General features: G+C 46.7%; 1 protein-coding gene across 1 annotated transcript in view; it reads right to left on the minus strand.

The window, feature by feature from the left end:
* Positions 1 to 12,600, minus strand: part of LOC124012246 — a 93,805-nt gene that overhangs the window by 9,653 nt on the left and 71,552 nt on the right. Inside the window, exons 37-51 of the mRNA XM_046325720.1 lie at positions 12,238 to 12,289; positions 12,001 to 12,126; positions 11,740 to 11,867; positions 11,507 to 11,617; positions 10,566 to 10,623; positions 10,135 to 10,239; positions 6,218 to 6,319; positions 4,424 to 6,082; positions 4,207 to 4,284; positions 2,034 to 2,167; positions 1,709 to 1,831; positions 1,252 to 1,309; positions 536 to 1,051; positions 282 to 365; positions 78 to 131 (exon numbers count right to left, since the gene is read on the minus strand). Of these exons, the coding sequence (XP_046181676.1) occupies positions 78 to 131; positions 282 to 365; positions 536 to 1,051; positions 1,252 to 1,309; positions 1,709 to 1,831; positions 2,034 to 2,167; positions 4,207 to 4,284; positions 4,424 to 6,082; positions 6,218 to 6,319; positions 10,135 to 10,239; positions 10,566 to 10,623; positions 11,507 to 11,617; positions 11,740 to 11,867; positions 12,001 to 12,126; positions 12,238 to 12,289 (3,388 nt within the window). The remainder of the gene's footprint in view (positions 1 to 77; positions 132 to 281; positions 366 to 535; positions 1,052 to 1,251; positions 1,310 to 1,708; positions 1,832 to 2,033; positions 2,168 to 4,206; positions 4,285 to 4,423; positions 6,083 to 6,217; positions 6,320 to 10,134; positions 10,240 to 10,565; positions 10,624 to 11,506; positions 11,618 to 11,739; positions 11,868 to 12,000; positions 12,127 to 12,237; positions 12,290 to 12,600) is intronic.

The following is a 12,600-nucleotide window of genomic DNA, read 5'->3' on the forward strand; positions in this document are numbered from 1 at the left end:
AGAACACACACATACAATCATCTACTTCTATCACCATTGCAGTCAATTCTGTGTGTGTCTCTCGATCTCAGTCTCACCAGCCAGGTTCTGTACATCTGGGGAGAACTGGACTCTGTGTTCATCCAGGGAATCTGACAGAGGAGAGGACTACAGCGGTTAATAAATACGTAATAACCCAAAAACAGAACTATGTAAGTACCAGCTTGTAATTACAACTAAGTTACTATGTCTTTGACCACACTGTGTTGTTACATTGGTCAGTAGAAACTCATGCTTCCTACCCTTTAAGGGGTCCACCTCAGGCTGGGTATGAGGATGGGGCTGAGGTTCCACCTTGGGGTCCACAGGCTCCTGTTTGACAATGACTGAAGGAAGAGGAAGAGAGGTTGAAACCTCACTGACCTCCATTGCTCTAACCAACACAGTAATTACATACTTTAAATCACTGTAAACTCTGACCAATACAGTAGCCACCAATCCAAGTAAGAGTACCATGTTGAACAATTGTAAACAATCTCATCCCTCCTCCTCTCACCTGTGTTGTCTTGGTCCAGATGTGGTTCTGAGGAGTTCTGTGGCATCCAGGCTCTTTTTGGCTCAGTGTTCTGTGGTGTCTGGAATTTTATTGGGTCAGAATTTTTTGGCGTCTTGACTCTGATTGGCTCAATGGTCTGTGGTGTCTGGTCTCTGATTGGCTCAGAATTATATGGTGTCTTGGCTCTTATTGGCTCAGGGACCATCTCTGTTCTCTCTGAGCTCTGGCTCCACTGGGGCTGATCCGGGTTCTGATTATCTGGCCGTCTGTCTGCGGTCTGTATGCACTGGCCTGACTCCAGCTGATCTCCAGTCAGTTTACCAGCCACTGTATCTGCTGTCTGCAGGAGGTGATGGGGCTCAATCTGATCCATGGTCAGTTTATCCATCACTCTGTGGTTCTGGTCAAAGCCCTGCTCCGTTGCTGGGTCAGGACCAACTGGGGGAAAAAGCTGATGTCTGCTTGCTGTGTGTAGACACAGGGCATTCTGATTCTGTTCCTGCAGCATGTACATGGCTACACACACACACACACACACACACACACACACACACACACACACACACACACACACACACACACACACACACACACACACACACACACACACACACACACACACACACACACACAAATCAGTCAGCATATCATCAAATACAATACAATCAAATACACGGCACAAACCCACCAACACACAGACATAGGCACACACACACCTTCGTAGAATGGAGCTGACTGCACAAGGTTATACCACATCTGATCCAGCAGTATCACCTAGGCAACACAACAGAGACAGGTACATTATGATCTATGAGTCCCATTCCAGTCTGCTGTGGCATCACAGATCGACAGACAAGTGTGGTTAGAAAATCCTTTAGTTCGGTCTTTTCTTACACAAATGGATAGAGGCTTGACTACCACAAAAACCAACAGTAGGCTTAAAAATAATCCTTTCCCTGTCCAGAACCCTGAACTCTAAAGCCTAATGTATACCTTATGGATGCAAGATAAGCAAAATGATCGCCGTTTTGCGTAGCTAATTGTAGTTCTTATGTTGCGTTCTGTGTAGGGTATAAATAAGCCTTAACCTTGACCACATCTACACCCTAAACCATTCAATGACCCTGTGTTGACCAGCCACTGACCCCTGAACCCGAAGGTTTCCATGTTTACCTGTGCATCTAGATCCACCTCCAGTTGTGACAGTGCTGAAGCAACCTTCCTGAGGAGCTGTGGACTCGGAGGCTGCTGCTGCTCTCTCAACCAATCACAGCGCATAGGACTATACTGGGAAAACTGTTAAGAACACATTCACATATTACACACACACACACACACACACACACACACACACACACACACACACACACACACACACACACACACACACACACACACACACACACACACACACACACACACACACACACACACACACACACACACACACATACATACACACACACACACACACGTAGTTGCTAGTGATGTCACTCACCATGTAGCACTGCTGGTGTTGCGCGCTGATGATGTGTTCACAGATGTGTGTACTGGAGAGAGTCTCAGCACAGCTCACACACATGAAAAACGTAGCCTGGGATATACCTCTACACTCCACCACACTCCCCAGACCTGGAACACACACACAATATTTTCCAGGTATTTTACAAACATTCCATCTCTAGAATAAATCATTTATCTCCAGGGTAACCTTGTATTTCCCACCAAAACGAGAAGTGTCATTCTGTGTCTTCAGATATTCAGTGTCTTGGCAATTTCTTGCATGGAATAGCCTTCATTTCTCAGAACAAGAATAGACTGACGAGTTTCAGAAGAAAGTTCTTTGTTTCTGGCAATTTTGAGCCTGCAATCGAACCCCCAAATAATGATGCTCCAGATACTCAACTACTCTAAAGGCCAGTTTTATTGCTTCTTAATTCAGCACAACAGTTTTCAGCTGTGATAATTCATAAGGGTTTTCTAATGATCAAATAGCCTTTTAAGATGATAAACTTGGATTAGCTAACACAACGTAACATCGGAACTCAGGAGTGATGGTTGCTGATAATGGGACTCTGAAGCCTATGTAGATATTCCATTAAAAATCAGCCGTTTCCAGCTACAATAGTTATTAACAACATTAACAATGTCTACACTGTATTTCTGATCAATTTGATGTTATTTTATTGGACATTTTTCTTTGCTTTTCTTTCAAAAACAAGGACATTTCTAAGTGACCCCCAACTTTTGAACGGTAGTGTACATTGTAATATTCTTCTATGGTGGTATTAAACATTTTGTATTGTGGCTATGTAGTGGTGTAATAATGTTATATGATGTACCGTTTTATCTTTTATGTAATGCAAGTGCCTTAATATGTTTGGACCCCAGGAAGAGTAACTGCTGCGTGACAACAGCTAATTGGGATCCTTAATAAATACAAATACAAACAGTTTGTGACAAACTGTTGGTAAAGTTGAAAATACAATGGAAAAACAATCTGTCGCCAATTGGATGGAAACCTAGTTACTGGCTGAAGAAAATACAAACAGATGCACAGCCACATTTCGAAGTTGCACCTTGTGCATTTTACTATTCTAACTCTCAACATTATGTTATTTGAGAGGAAGGGTTCTTCAACATCTTAAAGAACAATCTGGCCTTAATGGCAATGTACTCTTATAATCTCCAGAAGAGAACTGGCCACCCTTCAGAGCCTGGTTCCTCTCTAGGTTTCAGCCTTTCTAGGGAGTTTTTCCTAGCCACCCTGCTTCTCCACCTGCATTGCTTGCTGTTTGAGGTTTTAGGCTGGGTTTCTGTATAGCACTTTGACATTGGCTGATGTAAAATGGGTTTATAAATACATTTGATTGATTGATGGGGCCCCAAGCGACTGCTTATGTCGCTTATGCCTGGAGCTGGCACTGTTGCAATGGTATGTAAGGAGAATGTGTCGCTCGCAACCATTTCTGCTAGAATTTTATCCAGTGCTTGCATTGGCTTGAGGTAAGACTGCATCTTGTGTTGGCTTGAGCTAAGACTGTACTTACTGAAGCCCCCACTACTCTCTCTGCACTTGTCTCGCATGTGTTCGGGGTGTAGGCCTCCATGTCAGATCAATCTACTTGTCGAACCGCCTGTAGGCTACACTTTATTCTCCCCTTGCAGATTTAGCTTTCTGCCTTGGTGGCATTCGTTTAAGTGAAGCTCTGCTACACATCTGACATTTTCTGAATGAATAAAAGTAGTTACCTTACTGGAAGCTCAAAAGTTGTAGACTATTTTATTACCGTAGGCCTACTAACTGCATTTCAAGGTTGAAACTGCGTGTACAGTTTCAGCATAAACAATACAATAGGCCTTTACAACAGCACATACTCTCACACACACTGAGCATTGATTGATCATGCAGATAGCAGAGCAGAGAAGGATTTTGACATTGCATTTAACAGTTCAATTTTAAGTCATCCTGTTCATAGAAATATACCCGTTTCTCACAGTTATTTATCCAGGGAAACTGTAGTGGGTTTGGGGCGGGAAATCTCTGTAACCTGGTTCCCTGTTAAACCCTAACACACAATCTGAGAGATCACTCTACATTCTACCAAACATCTTAGATCTGGCACGCACGCACGCACCCACCCACCCACCCACCCCCACCCACAACTGACCTATGATCGGTTCTGTGTTGTGAAGGCCCTTCACTTTCAGGTATTTGGACAGGTGGCTGGGGCCGACAACCCTCTTTGCTGTGAGTGACACACCAGACAATCAAATCAACACCAAGTATTTTTAGAGTGACACATCATTCAGCCTATAAACACCAAGTATTCCTCAGAAAAACACAGTCAATCAACACATCCATTGTCACAAGAAGCCTTCTCTCACCTGCGGGTGTGTCCGGCAGCAGATACACCTGTGGAACACTGAGCCAGCTTGCTGGGGCCTGCTCGAAGAGTGTGTGTTCACTGTGCTGATGCGTGTGTTCACTGTGCTGATGTGTGTGTTCACTGTGATGATGTGTGTGTTCACTGTGATGATGTGTGTGTTCACTGTGATGATGTGTGTGTTCACTGTGATGATGTGTGTGTTCACTGTGATGATGTGTGTGTTCACTTTGATGATGTGTGTGTTCACTGTGATGATGTGTGTGTTCTTGGTCTTCGTCCAGTTCTCCCTCAGAGTAGTCCGCCTGTCTGCCTCCCTCGGAGTAGTCCGCCTGTCTGCCTCCCTCGGAGTAGTCCGCCTGTCTGCCTCCCTCGGAGTAGTCCGCCTGTCTGCCTCCCTCGGAGTAGTCCGCCTGTCTGCCTCCCTCGGAGTAGTCCGCCTGTCTGCCTCCCTCGGAGTAGTCCGCCTGTCTGCCTCCCTCGGAGTAGTCCGCCTGTCTGCCTCCCTCGGAGTAGTCCGCCTGTCTGCCTCCCTCGGAGTAGTCCGCCTGTCTGCCTCCCTCGGAGTAGTCCGCCTGTCTGCCTCCCTCGGAGTAGTCCGCCTGTCTGCCTCCCTCGGTGTAGTCCGCCTGTCTGCCTCCCTCGGAGAAGTCCGCCCGTCTGCCTCCCTCGGAGAAGTCCGCCCGTCTGCCTCCCTCGGAGAAGTCCGCCCGTCTGCCTCCCTCGGAGAAGTCCGCCCGTCTGCCTCCCTCGGAGAAGTCCGCCCGTCTGCCTCCCTCGGAGAAGTCCGCCCGTCTGCCACCCTCGGAGAAGTCCGCCCGTCTGCCACCCTCGGAGTAGTCCGCCCGTCTGCCACCCTCGGAGTAGTCCGCCCGTCTGCCACCCTCGGAGTAGTCCGCCCGTCTGCCACCCTCGGAGTAGTCCGCCCGTCTGCCACCCTCGGAGAAGTCCGCCCGTCTGCCTCTCTCTGAGTAGTCCGCCCGTCTGTCTCTCTCAGAGTAGTCCGCCCGTCTGTCTCTCTCTGAGTAGTCCGCCCGTCTGTCTCTCTCTGAGTAGTCCGCCCGTCTGTCTCTCTCAGAGTAGTCTGCCTGTCTCTCTCTCTCAGAGTAGTCTGCCTGTCTCTCTCTCTCAGAGTAGTCTGCCTGTCTCACTCTCTCAGAGTAGTCTGCCTGTCTCTCTCTCTCAGAGTATTCTAGATGAGTCTGTCGGTTTCTCTCAGTGTATGCAGTCTGTCGGCCTCTCGCTGAGTATTCAATGTGTCCGTCTCTGTCCGAGTATTCCAGAAGCGTCTGCGTCTCTCTGCATTCTGGGCTCTTCCTCTCCCACCACTCTGGACTCAGAGAAGTCTCCCAGTCCTTCAAATGTGTTGAGCTCCTCAGAGCTGAGAGAGGTGCAGGAACAGGGACAGAGACAGGGGAGGGGTGTATCGTCTTCTCTGTGGACAACGAAGGGGTGTGGGATGGTATGGAGGAAGAGAGGGAGGGTGAGGTAGATAGGACAACTGTGGAAAGAGAGGTAGAAAAGGGGTTTGAGGGAGAGAGGGAGGGAGGGATTGAGGAAGAGAGGGGGATAGGGTGAGGTGTAGAGAGTGGGAGATGGATGGAAGTAAGGGATGGCTGATCCTGGAGGAACGGGGAAGGTACTTGTAGGGGTTCCTGGTCTTCTCCCAAAAACACCGGGGGGGGGCGAGAGGCGAGAGCGAGAGAAGGGTGGAGAGAAAGAGCAACGTTATATAATGGCACTCAGGTAAAGAACCACACCCCTATGGACAGATAGAGATATTTCTGTGGCTCACTTGAGATCTGAACCAGGAGTGTCTGGTCATTCTCCTCCTCTGATAGACTGACAGGGAGAGGACACACTCCCTCGGTCTCACGTGACTCTGCCCCACACATACCTGAGGGAGATGAAACGATGAGTGGAGACACAGCAGATGCTTTAACTTCGGTTAAGAACAGTTTCAGCTAAAATACAGCTTCAGTAGAACAGTTTCAGCCAAAGAACAGTTTCAGCTAAATAAAAGTGTCACGACTCTCCTGTGAGGATCCAAAGATCAGGTTACAATGGATCAATGTCCACTAGACCGCTCTCACCCGCAGAGGGGAGGAGGGATTGATGTAGGGTTTTATGACACCTCACGCCAATCGTAAATTGTATTCAGCAGGGGACTCTTTTTGGAGATTGGAATGTTTTTGTTACAGAGACATTTTGCGGCCCAAAAACTCTAACGTCCAAAAGTGAACACTGGGACAATATTTCTAAACAAGAGATGGTCTATGGAACATTAATGTCTATTTTGTGACAATTATATAACTAAAATATTGTTACTTGAAGAGATTTCACACTGTGTATGTCAAGTTTACATCCTTTACATTGTGTAGGAAATATCAAGAATGAAGATAATATTTTTGTTAAGACAGGAATGTGATTTTAGTTTTCTAACGAGATCTTAGATTTGATGATATGTTGCCCTTTAAGTAGCCACGCCCTGAATGAGGTCAGAGAGCTTGTCAGCGTGATGGAACCGCCCTTTTCGAACAGAGTGCTTAAAAGGACTGACTAAGAACTAACATACCATACCAGAAGATGTGAAACCGTTGTCCACACGTTGAAATGGTTAGAAACAAACTCAACCTCAACACTAGATGAGGAAACGCGGCGCGTTAGCTACATGTGAGAAATGGTTGAAACAACACAAAGTGAAGAAAATAAACTCAGCAGACCACATCCGAAAATGAGCAGGCTGCAGCTGTCCGTGTAAGTGGTTCAAACTGACTATCCACAGGAGCGAAGAACAAGTTCTGAGCTCATTGGAGACTGGACAACTAAGAAGGACATTGTGACCTCTGGTGGACAATCAGAGCATGTAGAAGCGGAAAGCCCAACAAAACCCCATTTCAAGAAGTTTTGGTTTCAACAGAGATAGATGACGAACAACGGCATTGTGCCTGGCCTGCTACAGGAGTCGCTAGTGCGCGATGGGACTGGAATATCCCTGCCGGCCAAATCCACCCCTAACCCAGACGACGCTGGGCCAAATGTTATTTGTCACATGCGCTGAATACAACAAGTGTAGACTTTCAGTGAAATGCTTACTTACAAGCCCTTGACCAACAGTGCAGTTCAAGAAGAGTTAAGAAAATATTTATCAAGTAGAAAAGTAACACAATAAGAATAACAATATTGAGGTGATATACAGGGGGCACTGGTACAGAGTCAGTGTGCGGGGGTACAGGTTAGGTAACTTGTACATTTAGGTGGGGGTGAAGTGACTTGCATAGATAATAAACAGCAAGTAGCAGTAGTGTACAAAAAGGAGGTGGGGGGGGAGGTCAATGTAAATTGTCTGATGGCGATTTTATTAATTGTTCAGCAGTCTTATGGCTTGGGTGTAGAAGAGCCTCTTGGTCCTAGACTTGGCGCTCTGGTTACACTTTCCGTGCAGTAGCAGAGAAAACAGTCTACAACTTGGGTGACTGGAGTCTCACAATTTTATGGGCTTTCCTCTGACACCGCCTATTATATAGGTCCTGGATGGCAGGAAGCTTGGACCCAGTGATATACTGGGCTGTCCGCACTACCCTCTGTAGTACCCTACGGTCAGATGCTGAGCAGTTGCCATACCAGGCGGTGATGGATGCTCTCGATGGTGCAGCTCTAGAACCTTTTTAGGATCTTGAGACCCATGCCAAATCTTTTCAGTCTCCCGAGGGGGAAAAGGTTTTGTCGTGACCACTACTGTCTTGGTATGTTTGGACCATGACAGTTCGTTGGTGATGTGGACACTCACTCAACTACAGCCCCGTCAATGTTAATGGGGGCCTGTTCAGCCCGCCTTTTCCTGTAGTCCACGAGCAGCTCCTTAGTCTTGCTCACATCGAGGGAGAGGTTGTTGTCCTGGCACCACACTGCCCAGTTCTATGATCTTCTCCCTATAGGCCGTCTCATTGTTGTCCGTGATCAGGCCTACCACTATCGTGTCATGAGCAAACTTTATGATGGTGTTCGAGTCATGTTTGGCCACACAGTTGTGGGTGAACAAGTAATACAGGAGGGGAGTAAGTACACACCCCTGAGGGGCTCTAGTGTTAAGGATCAGCGTGGCAGACGTGTTGTTGCCTACTCTTACCACCTGGGGACGGCCCGTCAGGAAGTCCAGGATCCAGAGGGAGGTGTTTAGTCCCAGAGTCCTTAGTTTAGTGATGAGCTTTGTGGCCACAATGATGTTGAACACTGAGCTGTAGTCAATGAACAGCATTCTCACATAGGTGTTCCTTTTGTCCAGGTGAGAAAGGGCAGTGTGGAGTGCGCTTGAGATTGCATCATCTGTGGATCTGTTGGGGCGGTATTTGAATTGGAATGCGTCTAAGGTGTCCAGGAGGATGCTGTTGATGTGAGCAATGACTAGCCTTTCAATGCACTTCATGGCTACCGACGTGAGTGCCAAAGGGAGGTAATCAATTTGGCAGGTTACCTTCGCGTCCTTGGGCACAGGGACTATGGTGGTCTGCTTGAAACATGTAGATATTACAGACTCGGCCAGGGAGATGTTGAAAATGTCAGTGAAGACACTTGCCAGTTGGTCCGCGCATGCTTTGAGTACACGTCCTGGTAATTCATCTGGCCCAGCGACTTTGTGAATGTTGACCTGTTTAAAGGTTTTGTTCACATCGGCTAAGCTACCAAGAGCGTTATCACACAGTCATCTAGGACAGCTGGCGCTCTCGTACATGCCTCAGTGTTGCTTTCCTTGAAGCGAGCATAAAAGGCTTTTAGCTCGTCCGGTTGCTCACGTTATTGGGCAGCTCACGTGTGGGTTTTCCTTTGTAGTCTGTAATAGTTTTCAAGCCCTGCCACATCCGACAAGCGTCAGAGCCGGTGTAGTAGGATTCAATCTTAATCCTGTATTGACGCTTTGCTTGTTTGATGGTTTGTCGGAGGGTATAGCGCTCCTTGAAAACGGCAGTTCTAGCCTTTAGCACGGTGAGGATGTTGCCTGTAATCCATGGGATATATACGTACAGTCATTGTGGGGATGACGTTGTCGATGCACTTATTGATGAAGCCGATGACTAAGGTGGTGTACTCCTCAATGCCATTGGATGAATCCTGGAACATATTCCAGTCTGTGCTAGTAAAACAGTCATGTAGTGTAGCATCGAGTCATCTGATCACTTCCACTGGTACTTCCTGCTTTAGTTTTTGCTTGTAAGCAGGAATCAGTAGAATAGAATTATGGTCAGATTTGTCAAATGGAGGGCGGTGGAGAGCTTTGTATGCATCTCTGTGTGTGGAGTAAAGGTGGTCTAGGATTTTTAATTCTCTGGTTGCACGTGACATGCTGGTAAAAATTTGGAAAAACTGATTTAAGTTTGCCTGCATTAAAGTCCCCGCGGCACTAAGTCATCAGATTAATTTAAATCAAGTCACAACAAAAGTTGACACCAGAATCTGTGAACCCACTTATGTTCTCGGCACGATTCGTAGAGAATAAAGGGGCTGTGCTTTTACTGGTTGGTTCTCCTTTATGTATCTCATGCCAAGACCCACACACCCTAGTGCTGCTCCTACAGTTTCAGTACAACAGTTTCAGCTAAAGAACAGTTTCAACAATAGGAATACAACTTCAGGTGATTGACCTCAGTTTCTCCTCTAAGGAGTCAGATATTACGCGTTCTGCTGAAACTCTAGCCCCAGATGGCTTATACTTACCTTGAGCTGGACATTGGGCTGCATCGGGATTGGAAAAGGGAGCTGTGTGTCTCAGATCGCATGGCTCTTGTTGCCGTCTGATGATGGCTTGCAGTTTACTGACACCTGTGGATCAAGACCACAATAACAACCATATATCAACCACAGTAATTAAAAGAAAGATTAACCCATTTAGAATGTTATTTTGTTCATCTCTGAGCGATGTTCTATCGATTCCTGGGTCATTTCATGTGTATCTGAGCTATTGCAGTTCACGCAGGCAGAAATACAACTTGTCATACCGGCTGTATTATGCTTGAATATGATTGAAAGGCAATAGCCCAGATACATATGAAAACATGACCCCTCAAACCGATACAACGTCGCCCAGAAATGCACAAAAAACAATATAATATTCAAAATGGGTGGATTTTTCCTCTGTCCAAGCTTACCTTCCTCCACAGGAAAGGACAACAGCTCTTTGTACTCATCAGCTTCCACTTCTACCTTCTGTTACACAAAGAGAGAACATCAGCAAATGTGAGTTTGGAGCTAGTGTGAGTTTGGAGCTAGTGTGAGTTTGGTGCTAGTGTGAGTTTGGAGCTAGTGTGAGTTTGGAGCTAGTGTGAGTTTGGAGCTAGTGTGAGTTTGGAGCTAGTGTGAGTTTGGAGCTAGTGTGAGTTTGGAGCTAGTGTGAGTTTGGAGCTAGTGTGAGTTTGGAGCTAGTGTGAGTTTGGAGCTAGTGTGAGTTTGGAGCTAGTGTGAGTTTGGAGCTAGTGTGAGTTTGGAGCTAGTGTGAGTTTGGAGCTAGTGTGATTTTGGAGCTAGTGTGAGTTTGGGATGCTAGTAGACCGTGTGAGTTTGGGATGCTAGTAGACCGTGTGAGTTTGGGATGCTAGTAGACCGTGTGAGTTTGGTGCGCTAGTAGAGCGTGTGAGTTTGGTGCTAATATGAGTTTGGTGCGCTAGTAGAGCGTGTGAGTTTGGTGCGCTAGTAGAGCGTGTGAGTTTGGTGCGCTAGTAGAGCGTGTGAGTTTGGGATGCTAGTAGACCGTGTGAGTTTGGTGCTAGCAGAGCGTGGGCGTTTGGTGCTAGCAGAGCGTGGGCGTTTGGTGCTAGCAGAGCGTGGGCGTTTGGTGCTAGCAGAGCGTGTGCGTTTGGTGCTAGCAGAGCGTGTGCGTTTGGTGCTAGTGTGAGTTTGTATGTGTCTGTGGGGCCTAAAATAGTTTGAGTTTAATTTACAGGAAAGAGGCACACAATTTTCCCATAGCAGTACGCAACAGTCAACAGGGTTCAACATGCTTTGTGACACAGAGACAACCTGACTGAGACAGGCCCCAACGAACGAAGCACAGACAACTTCCACCCTGACAATTGTAAGTGTGCGTGTTGACCTGCATGCCCATTCCTGCGTCTCTGTCGACCTTCTCCAGGTGAACGGCCATTTTGAACAGCTTCTTCTCCATCTCTATCGGGCTGGAGGTCCAACCAGGGTACTTCAACCTCTACAAAAGACAACAAGCAGAATTTAATGCATGTCAAACATCCCCCAAATCGTTATTGATTGACATCCCTGTACTGATGCACACCGTACTAAATAAAAAGATAGACTTAAAAACACACGCACCACATAGTTGTGTCGGTGGCTGAGGCTGGTCATGTGATCAGCAATAGCGTGTTTCATCCTGACAGAACATAGCTGACAGTAGTACTGTTTCCTTCTCCTGTGAGACACCTGGACCAGGAAGTTCACACCTACACACACACACACGTATCAACACCCATGCACAGGTCACTTCAAAATAGTATTACGGTCCAAACTTGAGATACTGTCCAAACAGAGACTGATGAACCAACCAACGGCAGCCTTGATAACAGGAATACTGACCAACCACAGGGTTGCTCCTCCTCTTGTTCCTCTTTTCTCCTCTAGGGGGCTGGGACAGTACTATGGAGTCAACTGGTTCCTCTTTCACAGTGAGAGGTGAGCCGTTCTGGCTCTGCTGGGCAGTCTCTGAAACACACACAAAACCATTCACAGGAGGTGAGTGTGTGTATGTTTGTGTGTGCATGTGTGTGTATGTTTGTGTGTGCATGTGTGTGTTTGTGTGTGCGTGCGTCTTACCTTCAGTATTGGTAGTGGTTGTGTCTCCAGCAGCAGGTTCTCTCTTTACCACCTTCATAACAGAACAGATCATATGATTGATGTACTTTTGATTGATTGGTTTATTGAGAGATTGATTGGTTGACTAATTAATTATTTGATGGAGGAGTTTGCTGTGGGTTGTCCTGTTCCCTCCTGTGTCTCCAGTTCAGTGTATTGAGGACAGTGATCAGACAAATATTGATTTTGAAGGGTTTTAACCATATAGTCTGTTAAAGGAGCAATCTGCAGTTGCTACACTACATCCATTTTTGGACTTAAAAATGTATGATATTGATTCTTGAAGAATAGAACTCAAACACCTCATGAACACCTGCTGTACCC

Source organism: Oncorhynchus gorbuscha, linkage group LG24 (genome assembly GCF_021184085.1).
Source record: "Oncorhynchus gorbuscha isolate QuinsamMale2020 ecotype Even-year linkage group LG24, OgorEven_v1.0, whole genome shotgun sequence".
Classification (NCBI taxonomy): Eukaryota; Metazoa; Chordata; class Actinopteri; order Salmoniformes; family Salmonidae; genus Oncorhynchus; species Oncorhynchus gorbuscha.